This window comes from Lampris incognitus, chromosome 8 (assembly GCF_029633865.1).
Source record: "Lampris incognitus isolate fLamInc1 chromosome 8, fLamInc1.hap2, whole genome shotgun sequence".
NCBI lineage: Eukaryota > Metazoa > Chordata > Actinopteri > Lampriformes > Lampridae > Lampris > Lampris incognitus.
In genome coordinates, this window is record NC_079218.1 from 41,035,751 (window position 1) to 41,063,695 (window position 27,945).

The 27,945-nt window shown below is 42.4% G+C and overlaps 1 protein-coding gene across 2 annotated transcripts in view; it reads left to right on the forward strand.

Moving 5' to 3' along the window:
* The window catches only part of nsg2 (neuronal vesicle trafficking associated 2), a 76,098-nt gene extending 52,505 nt beyond the window's left edge, over positions 1–23,593 (forward strand). The window contains exons 3-5 of one of the 2 annotated variants that reach the window (XM_056285475.1): positions 15,447–15,453; positions 20,219–20,329; positions 23,399–23,593. In XM_056285475.1, coding sequence (XP_056141450.1) covers positions 15,447–15,453; positions 20,219–20,329; positions 23,399–23,593 — 313 coding nt within the window. The remainder of the gene's footprint in view (positions 1–15,446; positions 15,454–20,218; positions 20,330–23,398) is intronic. The other variant, XM_056285474.1, reaches the window with a different exon arrangement.
* Positions 23,594–27,945: the final 4,352 nt, after the last annotated feature.

The following is a 27,945-nucleotide window of genomic DNA, read 5'->3' on the forward strand; positions in this document are numbered from 1 at the left end:
CCGGTCATACTATGATGGCTACCGGTCATATTGTTATGGCTACTGGTCATATTGTTATGGCTATTGGTCATATTGTTCTGCTACCGGTCATATTATGATGGCTATTGGTCGAATTATTATGGCTATTGGTCGTATTGTTGTGCTACTGGTCATATTGTTATGGCTATTGGTCGTATTATTACGGCTACTGGTCATGTTGTTCTGCTACCGGTCATATTATGATGGCTACTGGTCATATTATTATGGCTACTGGTCATATTGTTATACTGCCGGTCGTATTGTTATGGCTATTGGTCGTATTGTTATGGCTATTGGTCGTATTATTATGGCTACCGGTCATATTATGATGGCTACCGGTCATATTGTTATGGCTACTGGTCATATTGTTATGGCTATTGGTCATATTGTTATGGCTACTGGTCATATTATTATGGCTACTGGTCATATTGTTATGCTACCGGTCATATTATGATGGCTACTGGTCATATTGTTCTGCTACCGGTCGTATTGTGATGGCTATTGGTCGTATTATGATGGCTATTGGTCGTATTATTATGGCTATTGGTCGTATTATTATGGCTACTGGTCATATTGTTCTGCTACCGGTCATATTATGATGGCTATTGGTCGTATTATTATGGCTATTGGTCATATTGTTATGCTACTGGTCATATTGTTATGGCTACTGGTCATATTGTTATGACTATTGGTCGTATTATTATGGCTACTGGTCGTATTGTTATGCTACTGGTCATATTGTTCTGCTACCGGTCATATTATGATGGCTATTGGTCGTATTATTATGGCTATTGGTCATATTGTTATGCTACTGATCATATTGTTATGGCTACTGGTCATACTGTTATGGCTATTGGTCATATTATGATGGCTATTGGTCGTATTATTATGGCTATTGGTCGTATTATTATGGCTATTGGTCATATTGTTATGCTACTGGTCATATTGTTATGGCTACTGGTCATATTGTTATGGCTATTGGTCATATTATTATGGCTATTGGTCATATTGTTATGCTACTGGTCATATTGTTATGGCTACTGGTCGTATTATTATGGCTACCGGTCATATTGTTCTGCTACCGGTCATATTATGATGGCTATTGGTCATATTTTTATGCTACTGGTCATATTATGATAGCTATTGGTCGAATTATTATGGCTATTGGTCGTATTGTTATGCTACCGGTCATATTATGATGGCTATTGGTCGTATTATTATGGCTATTGGTCATATTGTTATGCTACTGGTCATTATTATGGTTACTGGTCATATGGTTATGCTACCGGTCATATTGTTATGGCTATTGGTCGTATTATTATGGCTACTGGTCATATTGTTATGCTACCGGTCATATTGTTATGGCTATTGGTCGTATTATTATGGCTACTGGTCATATTATTATGGCTACTGGTCATATTGTTATGCTACCGGTCATATTATGATGGCTACTGGTCATATTATTATGGCTATTGGTCCTATTATTATGGCTACTGGTCGTATTGTTATGCTACTGGTCATATTGTTCTGCTACCGGTCATATTATGATGGCTATTGGTCGTATTATTATGGCTATTGGTCATATTGTTATGCTACTGATCATATTGTTATGGCTACTGGTCATACTGTTATGGCTATTGGTCATATTATGATGGCTATTGGTCGTATTATTATGGCTATTGGTCATATTGTTATGCTACTGGTCATATTGTTATGGCTACTGGTCATATTGTTTTGGCTATTGGTCATATTATTATGGCTATTGGTCATATTGTTATGCTACTGGTCATATTGTTATGGCTACTGGTCGTATTATTATGGCTACCGGTCATATTTTTATGCTACTGGTCATATTGTTATGGCTACTATCATATTGTTGTGCTACTGGTCATGTTGTTATAGCTATTGGTCGTATTATTATGGCTACTGGTCATATTGTTCTGTTACCGGTCATATTATGATGGCTATTGGTCATATTATTATGGCTATTGGTCATATTTTTATGCTACTGGTCATATTGTTATGGCTACTATCATATTGTTGTGCTACCGGTCATATTGTTATGGCTATTGGTCGTATTATTACGGCTACTGGTCATATTATTATGGCTACTGGTCATATTGTTCTGCTACCGGTCATATTGTTATGGCTATTGGTCGTATTATTATGGCTACCGGTCATATTATGATGGCTACCGGTCATATTGTTATGGCTATTGGTTGTATTATTATGGCTATTGGTCATATTGTTATGCTACCGGTCATATTATGATGGCTATTGGTCGTATTATTATGGCTATTGGTCATATTGTTATGCTACTGGTCATATTGTTATGGCTACTGGTCATATTGTTATGACTATTGGTCGTATTATTATGGCTACTGGTCATATTGTTATGCTACTGGTCATATTGTTCTGCTACCGGTCATATTATGATGGCTATTGGTCGTATTATTATGGCTATTTGTTATATTGTTATGCTACTGATCATATTGTTATGGCTACTGGTCATACTGTTATGGCTATTGGTCATATTATGATGGCTATTGGTCGTATTATTATGGCTATTGGTCATATTGTTATGCTACTGGTCATATTGTTATGCCTACTGGTCGTATTATTATGGCTACCGGTCGTATTATTATGGCTACTGGTCATATTGTTATGCTACCGGTCGTATTGTTATGGCTATTGGTCGTATTATTATGGCTACCGGTCGTATTATGATGGCTACCGGTCATATTATGATGGCTACCGGTCATATTGTTATGGCTACTGGTCATATTATTATGGCTACTGGTCATATTGTTCTGCTACCGGTCATATTGTTATGCTACCGGTCATATTATGATAGCTATTGGTCGTATTATTATGGCTATTGGTCATATTGTTATGCTACTGGTAATATTGTTATGGCTATTGGTTGTACTATTATGGCTACTGGTCATATTGTTCTGCTACCGGTCACATTATGATGGCTATTGGTCGTATTATTATGGCTACCGGTCATATTATGATGGCTACCGGTCATATTGTTATGGCTACTGGTCATATTGTTTTCGCTATTGGTCGTATTATTATGGCTACCGGTCATATTGTTATGCTACCGGTCATATTATGATGGCTATTGGTCGTATTATTATGGCTATTGGTCATATTGTTATGCTACTGGTCATATTGTTATGACTATTGGTTGTATTATTATGGCTACTGGTCATATTGTTCTGCTACCGGTCACATTATGATGGCTATTGGTCGTATTATTATGGCTACCGGTCATATTGTTATGGCTACCGGTCATATTGTTATGGCTATTGGTTGTATTATTATGGCTATTGGTCATATTGTTATGCTATCGGTCATATTATGATGGCTATTGGTCGTATTATTATGGCTATTGGTCATATTGTTATGCTACTGGTCATATTGTTATGGCTACTGGTCGTATTATTATGGCTACCGGTCATATTGTTCTGCTACCGGTCATATTATGATGGCTATTGGTCATATTTTTATGCTACTGGTCATATTATGATAGCTATTGGTCGAATTATTATGGCTATTGGTCGTATTGTTATGCTACCGGTCATATTATGATGGCTATTGGTCGTATTATTATGGCTATTGGTCATATTGTTATGCTACTGGTCATTATTATGGTTACTGGTCATATGGTTATGCTACCGGTCATATTGTTATGGCTATTGGTCGTATTATTATGGCTACTGGTCATATTGTTATGCTACCGGTCATATTGTTATGGCTATTGGTCGTATTATTATGGCTACTGGTCATATTATTATGGCTACTGGTCATATTGTTATGCTACCGGTCATATTATGATGGCTACTGGTCATATTATTATGGCTATTGGTCCTATTATTATGGCTACTGGTCGTATTGTTATGCTACTGGTCATATTGTTCTGCTACCGGTCATATTATGATGGCTATTGGTCGTATTATTATGGCTATTGGTCATATTGTTATGCTACTGATCATATTGTTATGGCTACTGGTCATACTGTTATGGCTATTGGTCATATTATGATGGCTATTGGTCGTATTATTATGGCTATTGGTCATATTGTTATGCTACTGGTCATATTGTTATGGCTACTGGTCATATTGTTTTGGCTATTGGTCATATTATTATGGCTATTGGTCATATTGTTATGCTACTGGTCATATTGTTATGGCTACTGGTCGTATTATTATGGCTACCGGTCATATTTTTATGCTACTGGTCATATTGTTATGGCTACTATCATATTGTTGTGCTACTGGTCATGTTGTTATAGCTATTGGTCGTATTATTATGGCTACTGGTCATATTGTTCTGTTACCGGTCATATTATGATGGCTATTGGTCATATTATTATGGCTATTGGTCATATTTTTATGCTACTGGTCATATTGTTATGGCTACTATCATATTGTTGTGCTACCGGTCATATTGTTATGGCTATTGGTCGTATTATTACGGCTACTGGTCATATTATTATGGCTACTGGTCATATTGTTCTGCTACCGGTCATATTGTTATGGCTATTGGTCGTATTATTATGGCTACCGGTCATATTATGATGGCTACCGGTCATATTGTTATGGCTATTGGTTGTATTATTATGGCTATTGGTCATATTGTTATGCTACCGGTCATATTATGATGGCTATTGGTCGTATTATTATGGCTATTGGTCATATTGTTATGCTACTGGTCATATTGTTATGGCTACTGGTCATATTGTTATGACTATTGGTCGTATTATTATGGCTACTGGTCATATTGTTATGCTACTGGTCATATTGTTCTGCTACCGGTCATATTATGATGGCTATTGGTCGTATTATTATGGCTATTTGTTATATTGTTATGCTACTGATCATATTGTTATGGCTACTGGTCATACTGTTATGGCTATTGGTCATATTATGATGGCTATTGGTCGTATTATTATGGCTATTGGTCATATTGTTATGCTACTGGTCATATTGTTATGCCTACTGGTCGTATTATTATGGCTACCGGTCGTATTATTATGGCTACTGGTCATATTGTTATGCTACCGGTCGTATTGTTATGGCTATTGGTCGTATTATTATGGCTACCGGTCGTATTATGATGGCTACCGGTCATATTATGATGGCTACCGGTCATATTGTTATGGCTACTGGTCATATTATTATGGCTACTGGTCATATTGTTCTGCTACCGGTCATATTGTTATGCTACCGGTCATATTATGATAGCTATTGGTCGTATTATTATGGCTATTGGTCATATTGTTATGCTACTGGTAATATTGTTATGGCTATTGGTTGTACTATTATGGCTACTGGTCATATTGTTCTGCTACCGGTCACATTATGATGGCTATTGGTCGTATTATTATGGCTACCGGTCATATTATGATGGCTACCGGTCATATTGTTATGGCTACTGGTCATATTGTTTTCGCTATTGGTCGTATTATTATGGCTACCGGTCATATTGTTATGCTACCGGTCATATTATGATGGCTATTGGTCGTATTATTATGGCTATTGGTCATATTGTTATGCTACTGGTCATATTGTTATGACTATTGGTTGTATTATTATGGCTACTGGTCATATTGTTCTGCTACCGGTCACATTATGATGGCTATTGGTCGTATTATTATGGCTACCGGTCATATTGTTATGGCTACCGGTCATATTGTTATGGCTATTGGTTGTATTATTATGGCTATTGGTCATATTGTTATGCTATCGGTCATATTATGATGGCTATTGGTCGTATTATTATGGCTATTGGTCATATTGTTATGCTACTGGTCATATTGTTATGGCTACTGTCATATGGTTATGCTACCGGTCATATTGTTCTGCTACCGGTCACATGATGATGGCTATTGGTCGTATTATTATGGCTACCGGTCATATTATGATGGCTACCGGTCATATTGTTATGGCTACTGGTCATATTGTTATGGCTACTGGTCGTATTATTATGGCTACTGGTCATGTTGTTATGCTACTGGTCATATTGTTATGGCTACTGGTCATATTGTTATGCTACTGGTCATATTGTTATGGCTACTGGTCATATTATTATGGCTACTGGTCATATTGTTATGCTACCGGTCATATTATGATGGCTACTGGTCATATTGTTATGCTATTGGTCGCATTATTATGGCTACCGGTCATATTATGATGGCTACCGGTCATATTGTTATGGCTACTGGTCATATTGTTATGGCTATTGGTCATATTGTTCTGCTACCGGTCATATTATGATGGCTATTGGTCGAATTATTATGGCTATTGGTCGTATTGTTATGCTACCGGTCATATTATGATGGCTATTGGTCGTATTATTATGGCTATTGGTCATATTGTTATGCTACTGGTCATTATTATGGTTACTGGTCATATGGTTATGCTACCGGTCATATTGTTATGGCTATTGGTCGTATTATGATGGCTACTGGTCATATTGTTATGGCTACTGGTCATATTGTTATGCTACCGGTCGTATTGTTATGGCTATTGGTCGTATTATTATGGCTACCGGTCATATTATGATGGCTACCGGTCATATTGTTATGGCTACTGGTCATATTGTTATGCTACTGGTCATATTGTTATGACTATTGGTCATATTATTATGGCTACTGGTCATATTGTTCTGCTACCGGTCATGTTGTTATGGCTATTGGTCGTATTATTATTATGGCTACCGGTCATATTATGATGGCTATTGGTCGTGTTATTATGGCTATTGGTCATATTGTTATGCTACTGGACATATTGTTCTGCTACCGGTCATATTATGATGGCTATTGGTCGTATTATTATGGCTATTGGTCATATTGTTATGCTACTGGTCATATTGTTATGGCTACTGGTCATATTATTATGGCTACTGGTCATATTGTTATGCTACTGGTCATATTATGATGGCTACTGGTCATATTGTTATGCTATTGGTCGCATTGTTATGGCTACCGGTCATATTATGATGGGTACCGGTCATATTGTTATGGCTACCGGTCATATTGTTATGGCTATTGGTCATATTGTTCTGCTACCGGTCGAATTATTATGGCTATTGGTCGTATTGTTATGCTACTGGTCATATTGTTATGGCTATTGGGCGTATTATTAAGGCTACTGGTCATATTATTATGGCTACTGGTCATATTGTTCTGCTACCGGTCATATTATGATGGCTACTGGTCATATTATTATGGCTACTGGTCATATTATGATGGCTACCGGTCATATTGTTATGGCTACCGGTCATATTGTTATGCTACTGGTCATATTGTTATGGCTATAGGTCATATTATTATGGCTACTGGTCATATTGTTCTGCTACCGGTCATATTGTTATGGCTATTGGTCGTATTATTATGGCTACTGGTCATATTGTTATGCTACCGGTCATATTATGATGGCTATTGGTCGTATTATTATGGCTACTGGTCATATTGTTATGCTACTGGACATATTGTTCTGCTACCGGTCATATTATGATGGCTATTTGTCGTATTATTATGGCTATTGGTCATATTGTTATGCTACTGGTCATATTTTTATGGCTACTGTCATATGGTTATGCTACCGGTGATATTGTTATGGCTATTGGTCGTATTATTACGGCTACTGGTCATATTGTTCTGCTACCGGTCATATTGTTATGGCTATTGGTCGTATTATGATGGCTACTGGTCATATTGTTATGGCTACTGGTCATATTGTTATGACTATTGGTCGTATTATTATGGCTACTGGTCGTATTGTTATGCTACTGGTCATATTGTTCTGCTACCGGTCATATTATGATGGCTATTGGTCGTATTATTATGGCTATTGGTCATATTGTTATGCTACTGGTCATATTGTTATGGCTACTGGTCATATTGTTATGGCTACTGGTCATACTGTTATGGCTATTGGTCATATTATGATGGCTATTGGTCGTATTATTATGGCTATTGGTCATATTGTTATGCTACTGGTCATATTGTTATGGCTACTGGTCATATTGTTATAGCTATTGGTCGTATTATTATGGCTACTGGTCATATTGTTCTGCTACCGGTCATATTATGATGGCTATTGGTCGTATTATTATGGCTATTGGTCATATCGTTATGCTACTGGTCATATTGTTATGGCTACTGTTCATATTGTTATGGCTATTGGTCATATTATTATGGCTACTGGTCATATGGTTATGCCACCGGTCATATTGTTATGGCTACTGGTCATGTTGTTATGCTACCGGTCGTATTGTTATGGCTATTGGTCGTATTATTATGGCTACTGGTCATATTATGATGGCTACTGGTCATATTGTTATGCTACTGGTCATATTGTTATGGCTATTGGTCGCATTATTATGGCTACTGGTCATATTGTTCTTCTGTCGGTCAGAGTATGATGGCTACTGGTCATATTGTTATGGCTATTGGTCGTATTATTACGGCTGCTGGTCATATTGTTCTGCTACCGGTCATATTGTTATGGCTATTGGTCGTATTATTATGGCTACCGGTCATATTGTTATGCTACTGGTCATATTGTTATGGCTATTGGTCGTATTATTATGGCTACTGGTCATATTGTTCTGCTACCGGTCATATTATGATGGCTATTGGTCGTATTATTATGGCTATTGGTCATATTGTTATGCTACTGGTCATATTGTTATGGCTACTGGTCATATTGTCATGCTACCGGTCATACTGTTATGGTCACTGGTCATACTGTCATGGTACCGGTCATATAGGTAGCATAGGTAGTTTTATGCAGATTGGATTTACACTAGGTGGCGTTTTGCAAGCGCTACCTAGGGGCTTATAACATGTTTATGATGTTATTATTAATAGTTATGTTATATTAACACAACGTTAATAATCATTTTATAACTTATAAGGGCTTATTACCTATTTACTAACACTTTTGCCCTTCGCCTAGTCCTCGTGTGAGTCTGCATGCGGGGCCACATGGGGTTGGCGTTGTGTATCTCTTGCCCCTGTACTGATCTGTCCAGTGTCTCTGACATGGTGATGATTGGCGCTTGTCTGCGAGTTTGTGTATGTCTATGTAGACTGTAGAAACGGAATTGCTCTTCTGGGATAAATAAAGTTGTCTGAGTCTGAATGTTATTACATGCACTTAACGTAAAGTGGTACCGGCTGTTTTGACCTGCAGCTGATATGATTTGTGCTTGACCGCCTTTTTTTTTCTGCGCCAAGACTAAGTGACAGAGCCATGACAAAACTCCTACAGTCCCGTGCTTCACTCGGTCTGGAAGAGGCAAAAGCTGTCACCTATAATGAAAAAGGATTAGGTTACACAGGATAGAAATGGGGGTTTTGTCGGCCGTGGTCTGGCTCTTGAGCTTGTCCTTCAAGGGGCAGCGCAGTGATCGGCCCCGCTGGATGCGCATGTTAAACTTTAAAATGATTGTTTGGGGGCGTCTAGGTAGGGTAGCGGTCTATTCCGTTGCCTACCAACACGGGGATCGCTGGTTCGAATCCCCGTGTTACCTCCGGCTTGGTAGGGCGTCTCTACTGACACAATTGGCTGTGTCTGCTTGTGGGAAGCTGGATGTGGGTACGTTTCCTGGTCGCTGCACTAACGCCTCCTCTGGTCGGTCAGGGCGCCTGTTCAGGGGGGAGGGGGGACTGGGGGAGGGGATAGCGTGATTCTCCCACGCGCTACGTCCCCCTGTCGAAACTCCTCAGTCAGGTGAAAAGAAGCGGCTGGTGACTCCACATGTATGGGAGGAGGCATGTGGTAGTTTGCAGCCCTCCCCGGATCAGCAGAGGGGGTGGAGCAGTGACGAGGACGGCTCGGAAGAGTGGGGTAATTGGCCGGGTACAACTGGGGAGAAAAATAAAATAAAATAAGATAAAAAAAAAAGATTGTTTGGCGTCCTTTTGATGATCCCTTAAAAACTAAAAAGATGTAACACTTCTCAACTGGTTATCTGTGGAAACGTACTGCTTTAATTACCTTTCCAACAGTTCAAAGACCAATTAACACTTCTGCATAGCCTGGTTGTTGTTTTTTCTCATTGCCTGTTTTGTGTTTGCGTTAACAAAATTGTAGATTTCTTAAGATTATGTGATAATACGAGAAGTAACGGATAACACAAGTGCCACTGCTAGATACTGGCAGGCAGAGAGAAAGAAGAAAAAAACAAACACATCATTTGAGTTGTAATGTGAGACTTATGCGTCACAGAGAAATGTGTTTGCGCCTCATTTTGCATAATCAACATCCCAAGTGCCACATTTTGCAGGAGGCAGCCTGTCCCCTGCAACCACAGGCATCAGCAGGGTCCAACACGGTTTCTCAGAACCTACTTTAAGCACCCCTCTGTGATAAATTAAGTCATATTAAGTTTTAGCTTGTGCAACAGCACTTTAAACTGTACATCTTAATCACTACATTTGTTTTAATACCGTCTCCTTTGCCACCAGTCCACCCCATTACCCGATTTGTCAATTTCAAACCTCTAATTTCTTACAGACCAGACCAAAAAGGCGTGTAAGATCAGAGCTTTTCTCGCATGACACTGGGCCTGCGTGTCGAGTCCTGTGATTCATCAGGCATGCTGGGCGCAAGATGACAGCAAAACCCGCTTTCCGTTTCATCACATTTCAGCCGTCCGCACAACCGCTGAGAAGAAAAGAATTCACGAAATAGGCGGAATCATCTTTCCCTTGTGCTCACACTGACCCAGTGTCAAGAGGATAATCATCGGATGAGTGAAAAATAGGCGTTTATACAGCGCCATTGGTGGTCTATCGATTGATGCATCGAATCATCTATGCGGCATTATCTCTCTATCGGCCTGCTCCGCGGGGCCGGTTCTGCCACCTGGCGAGGAAGAGATTCTCTCCATCTGCCCCTGGACCGCCCTCATCCTGTTGCACTCTCTCATCTTCTCTCAGCGCACCGTTATTTGTTTTCTCCTCTTGGTTCTCCCCCTCACTTCGCTCCCTCTCTCTGTCAATCTGCAAGCATTATTTTTTTTTTTTTTAGCAGACATTTTTCTGCTGTAACCCACCCCCACACACAAACACACCTACCTTCTGTCTTTTTTCACTGTTTTTCATTTTGCTCTCCCTTTCTCTCACCTCTGTGTGATGCGCACACACGTGTGTGTATACGTGCTCCTTCTTCCCCAGAGTGAATGTGAGGTTGTGTCTTCTCCATATGGCCTGTCAGGTTCCAGGAGAGAGAGAGAGAGAGAGAGAGAGAGAGAGAGAGAGAGAGAGAGAGAGAGAGATTGACCTTTAACCAACACTCATTCATGTCAAGATAACAACATTAACACAAATACTCATATACATAGTGAAAAACATAACAACCGCCATGCACAGTAAAAACAAAAAGATGCAGACCTTCCCTTATTTTTTTTTTCAGAAATTAAGAATTGGTTTTCTACAGGGCACAGCACATCCCCATGTCGCCAAATAGAAATAAATTCTTCCAAGTTTGAAATAAGTTTGAAAAACATGAACTCAATTTTCAGCTGAGCAGCCACGAGACCCCTGAATACAAGCGTAGCGTCCGTGGACCCTGTGCCTTTCATTTGTTCCTTCTACTAAGCCAAATGCTCATTTTTGCCTGACCCATCAGAAAAATTAACCAAGGTGGCATGTCTGTACTGTGCTGCCATGTACCTCGGACCAAAGACAAACAGGCTGTCTTCGAGAACCTCTGTTAAACCTCCGAGCCACTGCTGCAGTACCGGGAAAAGAGGGCTCAACCGGGGACATCTGGGCCAGGAGTGCTGTAAGGTTTCCTCATCATTCCAGAAAGAGCAGTGGCTCCCTGCCCTAGGATCAATGTGTGCCACATGTTTGTTCGTAGTAGATTTCTTCCAGAAATCCAGGAGTTGTGGGCAATCCCAGAATATATATATGTAAAGTCCCCCACCATTTCACAGCCCCTCCAGCATAGGTCAGATGTATTGCTACATTTTGATGGGCCCGGCGGCCTGTCCAGGGCACCTCCCCGCCTGCCGCCCAGTGTCTGCTGTGATAGGCTCCAGCATTCCCATGACCCCGACAGCAGGATAAGCGGTTTGGATAACAGAAGGATGGATATATGGAGTGTTAAAATACCGCATATTCACCTTCCAGTCAAATTCCCTCCCTGCTGGGCTGTTGGTTAGTTTATGCCCTGCTTTGAATGTTTCCTCCCATTTTTCATCTGTTATTATATTTGTTTCCAACTCCCATTTTTCTTTGACACCCATATCGTTATTCATGGCTCGATACGGAGATACTTTTAATGACTGCTAGATACTAACTGCCCAAGTGGTCGATACTTTCAGCTGTGATGGCAACTGCTACCTGCTTTTATGGACTGCAACAGCCATGTCGCTGCAGCTAAAATGACCTAGTGACTATATAATGCTGGGATTTTGAAAAAAAAAAATTCTGGTCCTCACAAGACCAGAATTCCCGAACTTCCTGATGGCCAGTCCATGCCTGTGTAACAGCATAACGTAATTAAATTTCAAAATATATGTAATTGTTACAGTTACTGAGAAAAAAATGTGTAGTTAGATTACAGTTACTAATCAAAATGTTGGTGAAAGAAAGAAAATATTATCCTGGATGGAGAAGTGTGTGACGACAGCTGTGAGGCAACACTTACAGCCCATTTCATCTATGCTCTTTAATTTGTGCCTCCTCACCCCCTCCCCAAAGCCAATTTTCTTCCAAGCCAATAGTGTGCCATTCAGTTAGAATTTGGTCACAATTTAGGAGACATTTTAAGTTGCATACAACATCAGTACTTTCCCCTATCCAAAATTACAACTTCCCGCCTTGTCTCTCTCATTCTACCTTTGGAGTTTGGTTCTCAAAGGTAATCAAGTCACTTTCTAATTTATACGTTGATGGCAAATTCGGTTCATTCACACAACTTTCCCAAATGTACGATCTGCCAAAATCTCACTTTTTCAGATATCTCCTACTCCGACTCTCTGCCCACAAAAACGTTACTTCTTTTCCAAATTTGCCAACAAACAATACAATCGATCGCATTTATTCTTTATCACCACACCGCAAAGGCTTAATATCAATTCTTTATGACAGAATAATTCATATCTCCCCTCATTCACTACAAGTTAGGAGACTTTGGGAAGAGGACCTTGGAGGGGAAATAACGGATGATGACTGGGAGGCTGCACTTGGCCTAATACATACCTCCTCACCATGTGCAAGACACAGCGTAATACAACTAAAGGTTGTTTCGAGAGCACATTGGACCAATGCTAGACCGGCCAACATTTTTCCTACTGCAGACCCTTCCTGTCCTCGCTGTAAAAGTCAGCCAGCAGATCACACATATATGTTCTTGTCATGCCCTAAGCTTAAAACATTTTGGCTCAGTATTTTTAATGCACTAGCACCTCCTCTGGTCGGTCGGGGCTCCTGTTCAGGGGAAGGGGGAACTGGGGGGGAATAGCGTGATCCCCCCACGTACTACGTCCCCCTGGTGAAACTCCTCACTGTCAGGTGAAAAGAAGCGGCTGGCAACTCCACATGTATCGGAGGAGACATGTGGTAGTCTGCAGCCCTCCCTGGATCAGCAGAGGGGGTGGAGCAGCAACCGGGACAGCTCAGAACAGTGGGGTAATTGGCCACATACAGCTGGGGAGAAAAAAGGGAGAAGTTCCAAAAAAAAAAGTTATATTGAAGAACTTTTAATAAAAGTTTGACAGTAATCAGTGTCGAGTACTGTTGTGAGGTTTACCCTGGCGGGTTTAAATTTATGTTTTTAGGACTTTTCAGCTTTATTGCCCAGTTTAAAATATTTGTTGGAAAAGTAATCAAAAAGTAATAAAATGTAATAAGTTACGTTACTTTGCTGAAGTAATTAAAATAGTTACATTACTTATTTCACAGGGTAACTAGTAATCTGTAACCCATTACATTTCAAAGGTAACCTTGCCATCACTGACAGCTGGGAGGGAAAAGAGGAATTACATGTCAGATAACGGTGGAATAGGTGGTAGAGAAGCTGAGCCAGAAGTGAAGTTTGGATTGCCTTTGTTTGAGATTTACAGCCACATAGCGCAGCCATAAACGACCAAAAACACGCACAAAACGATTTTTTTTAAATGCAAGACATGGACTTCTTTTTTTTTCCTTTCTTTTTTCCCCCCCAGGAAGAATGTATTAGAAAGGAGTGTCAAGCTATCTACCTTGTTGGGGTTCCTGTGTATTTGTGTCTGCTGTCTGTGTGATAAAGAGAGAGAGAGAGAGAGAGAGAGAGAGAGAGAGAGAGAGAGAGAGAGAGAGAGAGAGAGAGAGAGAGAGAGAGAGAGCGAGAGCGCAGTTGGATACAAATGCGTAATCCACAGTCAGAAATCATACACGAGGAGAGCTTAGGGACAAAGGACGAATCCCACTGGGTGTTTTTATAATCTACATCGATTGTTTGTCTTCCTCCAGTGCAAACGTCTGTGCAGCACAATCTTGTGTAAGACCAGATCTGTTATTCCACTGATAGGACTGACTGCTGCAGTAGCAAAGGGGTGGGGGTGGGAGGGGGGCATCAGTTTGGATTCAGTCAGTTAGAATGATATCGGCTCATACCTGAACACAAGGTCACGGATTTGACTCCTGCTGGTGATCCTTGTTTTATCTGATCCCTTTTTACTCTCCAAGCCAGCTGTGCTTGTACTACAAAAATAAATAAATAAATAAACCAAGGACTCCATGCAGCATCTTCATCAAAACAATATGTGATCCAAATTGAAAACACGGGCCAAACTGATTTCAGTTGATGTCATGCATAATGAACAGGGCCCAAATCCACCCCTTGGTGGTTTTAGTGAAATAATAATCTGTTAATAATTACCACCTGCCAATGCCTCCTCCTTTAATCTTGGCAGAGGACATGTTGCTCCCATTTCAAAACAGAGAGGGATGCTGCACACGCTGCCAACAGACATGACGTCTGTCAACACAGCGTTCTGGGTCACACAGGACACAGGATGACTGTTTTCAACGGTGATGATCGCATAGGGGGGTGTCATGTGCTGATGACAAACACAGCCAAATTGACTGTCGTGAACAGAAATTGGGATGATGGTTGTGGTGATGAAGAGGTTAGTGAGTCACTAACAAACACAGCCAAAATGATTACAGTAAACATATACTGTAGTAGGATAATAGTAAAGGTTGAAACCTCCTATTTAATGGTTTTGAAATACGCATTGTGCCTTTGGTCTGTTGTTCTATTCTATTCTATTCACATTCCTCTCATTAGATGAAGTACAAAAGAACTAAAATTCTGTGATCACAGCAAAGGCCAATGACAGAGACAGAGTTTGCAGCCACCTTGTGTGCAAAGGGAGTCTGTACTGAGTGCTCAGCATCACCCTGACCTGCCGAGGTTTACTGTGGAGTCTAGACAGATTATAAATGATGGAGAAAGGTCACCGTAGATACTTACTGGATTAGAAAAAAAAATCTATCCTGAGAGTACCAGAGCTTCAGAAATGTAGGTTAAAAGCTATTAATTGTATTACAAAGGGCATGAAATATTCTTGTTTGGATTGTATTTTGAGCATCCATCGTGTATCTACATTTATGGTGCAGCTTCACAAAATGATGTATTTAAACACTGTGAAATCTTTCGTTACTATTATTGATATTTCATTATCATTGACGCAATAAAACTGAGTGACTCCACCTTCTTTTTGATTCATCAGTCTTCTTTTTTTTGGGTGGGGGGGGATTTTTTTCCCCAATTGTGCTTGGCCCCACTCTTCCGAGCTGTCCCGGTCACTGCTCCACCCCCTCTGCCAGTCTGGGGAGGGCTGCGGACTACCACATACCTTCTCCGACACATGTGGAGTCGCCAGCCGCTTCTTTTCACCTGACAGTGAGGAGTTTTGTTAGGGGGACGTGGCGTGTGGGAGGATCACGCTATTTCCCCCCAGTTCCCCCTCCCCCCTGAACAGGAACCCCCGACCAACCAGAGGAGGTGCTAGTACAGCATCCAGGACACATACCCACATCTGGCTTCCCACCCACAGACACGGCCAATTGTATCTGTAGGGATGCCTGACCGACCCGGACGTAACACGGGGATTCGAACCGGCGATCCCCATGTTGGTAGGTAACGGAATAGACCGCTACGCTATCCGGACGCCCCCGGATGCTAGTCTTTGACTATAGGATAATCTTCATTGCTTCTGAGCCAAACAAATCAGCAGTCATGGAATGGCTGATTGAGGCTGGCCTTACATTGGTGCTGTTAGCATTATTTCAACATCCATTTAGTGTATTTAGCCACCTAACATCTAGCACCAACCATGATCAGCGATGAAACAGAGTTTATCATAGTGATGTCTTCTTGACCCTTCACATGAGTTTATTACATTGAACGGGCATGTATGAGGCTAACACCAAGTTTTTGATTGTAGACGTGGAGCGGATTCCTTGAATCATAAGATGCTGCAGTTTCAAGTTAAAGCAACAGGAAGTGTTTAAAGTCTGCATGGTGCCTAAACAAAGCAAAGCCACGCTACACCTCTACAGGCACCAAGTAGCCCACTGGCTCCTCCATGTTATGAGGAGATTTGCATTAAGCCTCTTAATAAGCCATCTTGTGTGATTTACTATTCAAAAAAGGGGTCATCATGGGTCTTAACACATCCTTTTATGCCCCCCACCACCCCCACTCCGGTCCAATGTGGCAGATCTAGTTTACAGAAGCTGTCAACGGCAACCAAGGCTGAGCGTCATGTCCCCAAGACGACACCGAGTCAACAGTCACTTAGCCCGCCTGGCCCCGTCCTCCCGGATGAGGCCAGGAGAGACAAACCATCACACCGGCTGTAATTGCTCTGACATCTCGGTGCGGGAGCAGGAACTCAGGGACGGATTTAACAACGGTCTCAGATTATAAACAGAAACAGGACATTTTAACTGTTTTTTTCTTTCCATTTCTGAGGGATTTTTTTTTTTGTGGGTTGGGGGGGTGGGCGTGGTGGGGGGAGGTGTTGATCTCGGTTGCTAGGGCAAACCTGACGTTGTTATGGCAACAAAATTCTTTTGGGCACAGAGGTTTTAGCACATGCACACAAGCTGTGGGGCACACGTCCCACACGCGTGAACATCAGCGTTTAAAAGTGGGCAAAAAAATTAAAAACAAAAAAAAACCGCCATTCTTAGACACAGCTATCTTGCACAGTTGATTTGCATAATTCAAATTAAATGCTCATTCAGAAGTGCCCAATCAGCGTGGCAAACAAAAACTATGAGAATTGTGTCCTTTTATATGCTAATCTTCTCTACTTCGACGCTGTCTAGGCTGCTAAAGGAAATGCACGTCTCACGCAGTACCTTCAAGTACAACAGGGGGCATAATAGATCCCTTATTTACACTGGGCTGATGACATAAATGTTCTCGATCACCTCAGTGTGGGTCTGCTCTCTGGCATTGATGGAGTGGTACTGTACTGTACTGTATAAGGATACTTCTGTCATTGTAGAACATGCTATACATGAGAGGCAACCAAATGAAGTACTCAGGTCCTGGTGCAGGTAATAGCAACAATAAAACCGAGAAAAGAAAGCACACAATAAAACACCCCCCCCCTCCAAAAAAAAAAAGTTAAAGTAACATTAATAAATAAATATATAAGTATGGAGTGAGAAGAGTGTGAGGGTGAGAATAACAATGTGAGGTCTAAAAGAGAAACAAGGTGGCCAAGTGGGCTCAAAGTGCAGCAATGCCCTGATATGACAGCATTAACATTAATTAATTACGTTTCCTTTATTAATCCCCTTGGGGAAACTCAGTTCCTGCAAATTAACCCATCCTAGCTGCGATCTGTGTAGCTAGGAGCAGTGGGCTGCCGCCTTCATGCTGTGTCCGGAGACTAACTCCAGTTCTTTTCCCATTGCCTCGGTGAGGGGCACAGACAGGAGTATATACCCTAACATGCATGTTTCTTTTGATGGTGGGGGAAACCAGAGCACCCGGGGAAAACCCACCGCAGACACGTGGAGAACATGCAAACACTACACAGAGGACGACCTGGGACGACCCCCAAGGTTGGGCAACCCTTTGGTTCGAATCCAGGACCTTCTTGCTGTGAGGGGAGAGCGCTAACCACTGGGCCACCATGTCGCCCATAATCCTGCATAATAATAATATTAGTAATAATAGCAGCAGCAGCAGCAGCAGCAATTATTCAGCCTTAAGTGTTTCCTGTTCACAAATGTATAATTTCCATAAGCGAAATGCAATATATACTAGTCTAATGTAGTTCAGTCCAGTTTGTTTGTTAATTGGCCAGGCATTAAGACAATGCCAATTAAAGAGAATGTCCACTGAGAGGACGAGAGACCTAGCTCCCCGTTTCAAATACTATTTTTACACTTATTCCACACTTTTTTACCTTACTTTGCAGCCCACTGACTGGCTAATTTCTGACTAGTAGCTTATCAGCTGAGGCCGCTGCAGTATGAGGGAATGCAATTTTAGATTTGAAGAGTTGACCGAATTTGCTTGTTACCTCCCTCTTTATGAAAAAACAAAACAAAAAACAAACAAACAAACAAAAAAACAAAAACAAAAAATGAATCCATTCTTTCTTCTGCTTCTGTTTTCACTCAGCTTGAAGCGTTCATGAATCAGAGGCTTATTTATATCTCTGTCTGTCTATGCCTGGTGAAAAATACAACACTTAAATCTACCAAATAATGTTACCACGAATTGAAAGCACCTGAGTGAGTATTGCCAGTTTATTAACTGCGTAAAGACGTGGTACATGCTTTCAACATGCCAGACGTTATTAGTGGTTGTGATTTTAAAATATTCATCAGGATTTGTTTTGAATGAAAAAGCAAGTTGAAGTGAACCTGTATGAGCTTTCTTAAAAACAAGATTCCGGCATCTGGGTAGCGTAGCGGTCTATTCCGTTGCCTACCAACACGGGGATCACCAGTTCGAATCCCCGTGTTGTTTCCCACCTACAGACACAATTGGTCGTGTCTGTGGGTGGGAAGCCGGATGTGGGTATGTGTCCTCGTCGCTGCACTAGCGCCTCCTCTGGTCGGCCGGGGCGCCTGTTCAGGGAAGAGGGGGAGTGGGGGGAATATCGTGATCCTCCCACGCACTACGTCCCCCTGGTGAAACTCCTCACTGTCAGGTGAAAAGAAGCGGCTGGCGACTCCACATGTATCGGAGGAGGCATGTGGTAGTCTGCAGCCCTCCCCGGATCACCAGAGGGGGTGGAGCAGCGACTGGAAATAGGGTAATTGGTTAAGTACAATAGGGGAGAAAAAGAGGGGAAAAAAGCCACAAAAAAAATGCAATGAGACTTCAGTCTATTTCACAGTCTTCAGCCATAGCCATTAGTCATTGTAATACAAATTATAGGAAAGTATGGGCGTTATAGATGCAATAGATGCTTATAGGGCATTATAGATGCTTATAGGGTGTTATAGATGCTTATAGGACGCTATAGATGTAAGACAGTGTTACCAAAAAAAAGAAAGAGAAAGATTCCATCATTCACACAATGGGACATGAGAAGGATTCCTGGAAAATTTCAGGAGATATATTTTCCACATTTCTCCCAATCAAAGGAAACAGCAAATATTTGCAAAATGTGGTAGAAGATAGGTGGCTTCAGGTGTGGGGGATGCAGGGAGGAGGGGGGTATGAAAACATGGAACAGTAAACATGCAAAATGAGGGCGAGAGAGAGAGAAAGAGATGCAGAGAAAACTGCTTTCAAATGCCATACATAACAGACAACAACGAGCACACAGCACAACTGAAAATAAATAAGTCCAGCCTCCCTCCACTGTCCTGCACATGTCTGTGTCATGCTCCTAATTACCAGGCTGCTGCTGTGTGTGTGTGTGTGTGTGTGTGTGTGTGTGTGTGTGTGTGTGTGTGTGTGGGTGGAGGCCAGGTAGCTTTTAACAGAAGCAAAACATGAGTCATTTATCATGTGGATCAGATGGAACACCTTGCCTTGAGGAGCTACTGACCTCAGTACGCTTTTCCTTGCCATTTATTATGGTTACACACACACACATGCATGCACGCACATAGGCAGGCACGCACACACACAACTATGACAACAGTCACCCACCCACATCCAAGCTAATTAACTTGTTTCGTGTTCTGTCCTCTGTGCAGGTGACTATTCTGATCATCCTGGCCCTGGCCTTCCTCGCCTGCATCGTATTCCTAGTGGTTTACAAAGCCTTCACCTATGACCACGCCTGCCCAGATGGATTCATTTACAAGGTACAGCCTCTCGTAACACAACCGCCCTGCTTGTACTCGTCCTTAAGGTCACGATTCACGGTCAAGCTAGAAAGGCACGGATGTAGGCCATTTCATCAGCGATGTCAAGCGCTCTGCTATAGCCGACAAATGTTCCTCATAACAATTGAGCTCCCTGTACACCCATAAAATACACATGTACCATCCAGAGCCGAGTGCTGCTGCCCAGTAGAAATAACAACTCAGATCTGCACAGGGACCTCGGCATTACCATCACTAACTCCCTCCCTGCCTTGATGGCTGAAGGGATCAGACGACTAGACGAAGCAGGCACAACAACACGCACAACAACACTCTGCTGTTCAAATTCAGCCCAGCACTCCGTGACTGATGAATAGCAGATATATTCGTTGACTTGTGTCTGTATCTCAAGCCTGATGAATTCAGCGGTTTCTGAGAAGACACCTTGGAGTTTGGTGTCTCCAAACCAATCTGTTTCTTAGATGGAATCAATATAGATTTGGGCTCGCACCTCTTCAGGGATTCTGACTGCAGTCTGCAGCTAACAGTGTCTCTTGCTCTCTCTCCGTCTCGCTCTCTCTCTCCCATACACACGCACACACACAAACACATGTACTTTTGAGGACCCCCACCAACAACTCTCATCCCCTAGCCCCTAACCCCCATGTAAACCATCAGAGACACGAGCCTAACCCTCAGCCGAAGTCCTCACACGGGAATAGCAGATCGCAAAATGTCCTCTCTTATGATTTGGTCCTCACTAATATAACTGAATAAGAACACACTCACACACACACACACACACACACACGGTGCGTACACATCAAACACCAAGTGGCGATGGACAAACAAGCGCAGGCAGCCAGGCACATCAAAAGCAGGCGTTCACTCACACGCCACCAGAGACAAACATGCGGGACGCTAATAGGCAAATATGCACACTTGGGCACATTTTCTGTAAGGTTGTGTGGGCAATGTACTCAAACACAGACACAAACACAGTTGTCGAAAGACAACTACACACATAGGCAGAGTTGCGTATGCACACAAACAGAAGCACAGGCACAGAGGATCTGACAGACACACTAAAGAACATTAAAGGGTGTAAAGACGGGAAGATGCTTATGGATCCGAGTCGAGTCCTCGTCTCAGTTCAGCTTGATGTGAGCAGAGGTTCCCGTGGAAAGGTTTCTAACGCCTTTTCTGTTGCTCTCCTCTATCCAGCAGCGTCTTTCTGTTATTTTCCATAACACAACCACATGTTGGATAAGGTTTCTTGTTCCACCATATAAAAGGAGTGGATTTTGGGGCGTCCGGTTGGCATGGTGGTCTATTCCATTGCCTGCCAACACAGGGATCTCCGGTTCGAATCCCCGTGTTACCGCCGGCTTGGTCGGGCGCCCCTACAGACACAATTGGCCGTGTCTGTGGGTGGGAAGCCGGATGTGGGTATGTGCCCTGGTCGCTGCACTAGCGCCTCCTCTGGTTGGTCAGGGCACCTGTTCAGGGGGGAGGGGGAACTGGGGGGGAATAGCGTGATCCTCCCATGTGCTACGTTCCCCTGGCGAAACTCCTCACAGTCAGGTGAAAAGCAGCAGCTGGTGACTCCACATGTATGGGAGGAGGCATGTGGTAGTCTGCAGCCCTCCCCGGATCGGCAGGGGGGTGGAGCAGCGACCAGGATGGCTCAGAAGAGCGGGGTGATTGGTTGGATATATTGGGGAGAAGTTCCAAAAAGGGGGGGGGTGGATTTCAGTGAATTTCACATGTTACTAATGAATTTCACACAGCTTTTATTCAAATCCAGCATAACAGACTTAAAGTCCATTCATAGTTTACAACTGGTTGTTCATTTGGGGTGTAGATCTGACTGTTTATCAAATCATGACACAATAAAAGAGATAACACATTTGTATTAATAATAATAATAACATTTTAATAATAAAAATTTAATTTATAATAATAATAATAATTTAATAATGTAATCATTATTTAATAATAATAATAATTTATATCAGTTAATGTATGTCTCTGAAACACTGAAAAATTGGAATCTGAAACATTCTCTCCTTGACATAGAGAGTAAAAGGCCAGATCAGTGTTACAGTGTAATGAAATGTTCTACTGTGACTATGATGCTAGGCTACTACAGTTTCAGTCATGGTCTGTAACTGGACTTGCTCTGTACTGATATCAGTCGTTCCACAGGTATTGGACACACTGGTCATGAGTTGGACTCTCCACCTTAAAGGATTATTCCAATTTTTTTACAGCATTGGTTTTATTTTCATTGTTCTTTGCCATTTTGTGTTATGATACAATTTTATCCACTGGCATAATTTTGGACCTTTTGCCCACCGGCAAAATCACCGCGAGGCTCAGCTTTACAATGGTGTCTTATGGAGCAAGTTAAAATTAGCCTTAAACCTGTCCTTTCAACAACAACAGCGAAAAAGTCCCTAAAGTCTCAGTTACTGTGTACATGATTTCCCATTGTCTATGACTTATCAGTCACACTGGCCGAGTAGTTTATCGATGGTTAATATCGCCCACGGTAAGCAAGACGGTCATTCCCGTAAGCTGAACCAGGAGGTAGCTCAGCAATGCGATTGCTCATTGGTAATATTTGACATTTCAGGTAATAACCTTTAGCTTTACTTCCAAATACATGATTTGGATAATTGGGTTAAACTGGACTTGTTGAATCATGACTGATGCTCATATTCCATTGTCCCGTAACACGCCGTTGTAAAGCTGTTGCCAGAGAGGTCCCATTACCACAGTGTCCAAAATGAAGCCAGTAAAATGATGTGAAGTGCAAGATAGAAAAATGACCAGAATAAGACCCAGCTTCTAAAAAAAAAAAAGAATTATCCTTTAAAGTCTTGGGCATGCTTCAATCTAGGCTTGGACGTGCCCCCCCCTAATACTTGGTCTGGACTTGGGTTGTCTTGACTACTTGATCCATCATTTGAACCACAGTTCCTCCATTTGAATTTCGATCTTGCTGTCAAATGAAGTGAAAGGAAAGCTAAACTTCCTTGTTCTACGCGTCCTTCTCTCTTACAGCACAAGCGGTGCATCCCGGCTTCTCTGGAGGCCTATTACGCGGCTCAGGACGCCAACTCCAGGGGCCGTTTCTACACAGTGATCAGCCATTACAGCATGGCCAAGCAGACCACCTCGCGCTCTGTCTCCCCCTGGCTGCCCGGAGGAGCTGGGGGACAGCACGACACCAAGCCCCCCGGGAGCGAAGGCCATTGAGTCCCAAGGGCTTTGTGGGATAAGAGAGTCGTCAAGGCATCAACATCCGCAGATACATGCAGACACAGACATGAATATACAGACACAGGCAGACGCAGAATTAGACACAGACCGACACAAACCAACCACATAGGTGTCTATTTAGACGTATCGAGGAAACAAGAAGCCTACATATACACAACAGCTGAGAACATAAGCCTCTGTTTAGTACACAAAATGCATGTCCACACACACACACACACACACACACACACACACACACACACACACACACACACACACACACAACACAAGTAAACAGTCTGTTCCACCATTCTTTCCTTCATACAATCTCTGACTGTTCCTCTATTTCCATGATTTGTTTTATTGTCAGTACATATTTATTTTTCACTGTCACGTGTGGATGTTTTGTATTTGATATCAGGCAAATGTTTGTACAAAGGCACGAATCAATGCTGAATTTCGCTCTTTCTCCTTGTGAGTATGAGTCTTTTTTTTCCAAGTGTGTATACTGACTAAAAAAAAAAAATTTAATTTCTCTCGCCATCATCCTTGCCCATGCTGCATCATCTGAATAAAATGGCAAGCCATGTGCGGCACACAAAAACAAGCTTTTTATCCCGGCCTAAAGCCTATCTGTGCAGTATTGTATCTCTGTAACACGTTCCCATTTAGACAGGCAGAATGGGCTGTCTGCAGCAGTCCTGATTTTAAACTGAACTCCCTGAGGAAAGTTTGACACAAAAAAAAAAAAAAAAAAAACTTGATCATTCCCAGCAAAACATCCTCAGACAACTATGTAAAGTATTCCGTCGTATCGGTTTGATAACTTCAATAGAAATGCAAATTTCTGTGCTTTACATCCCACGTCACACAGTATGTCCCACTGGTGAGCCGACTTGTACATACAGCCCTGTGCACTCAGGCTTGTTTTCTGTGTAGGCATTGTAGTAGGTTCATTTCTGTGTAAGCTCCCTTTTTTTTTTGGTTTAAAGAGCTAGTACCCCTTCATGTGATTTACTTGCGTATTGCTTCAGTGGGCAGACTCGTAGCTCCACACTCCATGGGAACATTTACCTGCCTGAGTAAATAATAAAAAAAAAAACCCATGGATAAGAGAGGAGCCATTGTGCATATCACTGTCTCTTGCCAAAACTATGATTTTCTGCTACTTTTCGATATGTTTCGAGGAAGGCTTCTACTGTGGCCAAGTTTAATTCTTGTACTGCTTTTTTATTTTTCTATCTTTTCGGCGTTAAGAGCGCTTCTATGAGATAATGTGATGTTGTTAGTTGATATGTAGCGAAACCTGGTGTGATTTATCAGTGTGCATCCCTGTCCCCCTTCTCATTAGGTTGCCCGTGTATCGAGACCTTAAACTCAAAATAAAAACAAGTTGTGACCAGTGCTGGGCCTGTCTGACCCATTTGCCTCCGTCATTTCAAGTGCTCCCGAGGACCTTGATGCGAAGGTGCCCTGGGGGTAGAGTTGCATGAGCATCAATAAGGGCTCGTCACACATTTCGTTTCACTTCATGTGCACAAGTACATGAGGTGAAGTGACAAATAAAGTGCTCCTCATTGCTGAGATTACGAATGAGTTCTGTTTCTGAGTCTGTTCATAAGTCGAATTTGTATGTAAGTCGGAACAGCTACGTACAGTTCACATCCAGTGTCAATTAGTCAAATGTTTGTCTTTGTATATAGTGTTTATTTTACCTAAAACATCATAAATATAATAAAGCAATAGCCTTATATTAAAAAAGTAAACACTGCCCACTCTCATTGTGCCCACGCACATTTTAAGGGCATGGGATGGTGTGGGTTAGACTGAGGGTAGTGGTGATGTAGTAAAACACCTCACCCCAATTTCTCTCAAGTCCACCCAGAGAGTTTAGCTGGCTTACACTGATGTGTCGCCTTTATACTACTATTACTTTCACCTGCTCCTGTTAGGGGTCGCCAAAGTGGATCATCTGTTTCCATCTCTTCCTGTCCTCTGCACCTTCCTCTGTCACACCAGCCACCTGCATCTCCTCCCTCACCACATCCATAAACCTCCTCTTTGGCCTTCCTCTTTTCCTCTTCCCTGGCAAATCCATATTCAGTATCCTTCTCCCAACATACCCAGCATCTCTCCCCCACACATGTCCAAGCCATCTCAAACTTGCCTCTCTTGCTTTGTCTCCAAACCGTCCAACCTGAGCGGTCCCTCTAATATACTCGTTCCTAATCCTGTCCTTCTTCGTCACTCCCACTGAAAATCTTAGCATCTTCAACTCTGCCACCTCCAGCTCCACCTCTTGTCTTTTCATCAGTGCCACTGTCTCCAAACCATACAACAGCTGGTCTCACAACTATCTTGTAAACCTTACCTTTAACTCTTGTTGGTACCCTTCTGTCGCAAATCACTCCTGACACTCTTCTCCACCCACTCCACCCTGCCTGCACTCTCTTCTTCACCTTCCTTCTGCACTCCCCGTTACTTTGAACAGCTGACCCCAAGTATTTAAACTCATTCACCTTTGTCACCGCTGCTCCTTGCATCCTGTAATCCCACCTCCACCTTGAACGCATCTGTTATTCCAACAGCACACCTCACCACTGTCACACTTCCTTCATACATATCCTGCACCACTCCTACATACTTCTCTGCCACTCCTGACTTCCTCATACAATACCACACCTCCTCTCTCAGCACCCTATCATATGCTTTCGCTAAATCTACAAAGACACAATGTAACTCCTTCTCTATACTTCTCCATCAACATTCTCAAAGCAAACATCCCATCTCTTTCCTGGCATAACACCATACTGCTGCTCACTAATCGTCTCCTCTCCTCTTAACCTAGCTTCCACTACTCTTTCCCATATCTCCATGCTGTGGCTGATCAACTTTATACCTCTGTAGTTACTACTGCTCTGCACATCACAGTTATTCTTGAAAAGCGGTAACAGTATGCTTCTTCTCCACTCCTCAGGCATCCTCTCACTTTCCTTCATAAGATATAGTCCACCTGTGTGCACCTTCCTCCACTCTTACACATCAGCCTGTTCCTCCCCCTTCTTGAAATATGCAGTCACCCCAGCCATTTCCATCCTTCTCGCAAAATCCACCACCATCTGTTCTTCCACATTCCTCTTCTTGACACTATACCTACCCATCACCTTCTCATCACCTCTGTTCCCTTCACCAACATGCCTATCGAAGTCCTCCCCAATCACCACTCTCTCCTGCTTGGGTACACTCTCAACCACTTCATCCAACTCACTCCAGATGTCTTCCATCTAACACCCAACTTGCGGGGCACACGTGCTAATAACATTCATCATCACACCTTCGATTTCCAGCTTCATACTCATCACTCTGTCTGACACTCTTCACCACCAACACACTCTTGACATACTCTTCCTTCATAATCATCCCGACCCCATTTCTCCTCTAATCTGCACCATGGTAGAAAAGTTTGAACCCACTTCCGATGCTCCTGGCCTTACTCTCCTTCCACCTGGTCTCTTGTACACACAGTATACCTGCCTTTCTTCTCTCCATCATATCAGCCAGCTCTCTCCCTTTACCAGTCATAGTGCCAACATTCAGTGTTCCGACTTACCCCCACACTCCAACCCTTCTTCCTCTCCCCCTGCCTCTGGACATGCCTTCCCCCTCTCCTTTTCCTTCATCCAACAGTAGCATAGTTTCCACCGGCACCCTGCTGGCGGTCATTGGTAACCCGGGCCTCGCCCGATCCAGTATGGAAATCTGATTTATGATCCGGATATTTGATTTGGCATAGGTTTTACTCTGGATGCCCTTCCCGATGCAACCCTCCCCACTAAGAATGCACTGGCTTGTGCACCCTCAGTGGCTGGGTTAGTTCACTTCAATATCACATACATATAAAAAGCGCCATGTACCTTCAAATGCAATGAAATGCATGTGCCCTGGCTCACTCAGCTCTTGAAAGTATGGATAAGCTAATAATAAATAATAACAAAAATAGAGAAATTAGAAATCCCACAAAATAATAAAATCAATGAAAGTTATGGAAGGTGCCTACTGTTCATTATTCTGACCGCCTGGGGGTAAAAACTGTCTTGGAGGTGGCTGGTCCGAGCTCTGATGCTCTGTAAGTGTTGGGCCTCCCTTTTGCAATGGGTGGTGTAAATGTCCTGAAGAGAGAGAAAGAAAAAGACAGAGAGAGAGAGAGAGAGAGAGAGAGAGAGAGAGAGAGAGAGAGAGAGAGAGAGAGACAGAGACAGAGACAGAGACAGAGAGAGAGAGAGAGAGAGAGAGAGAGAGAGAGAGAGAGAGAGAGAGAGCACAAACAGGCAAATGGGGCAGAGAAAAAA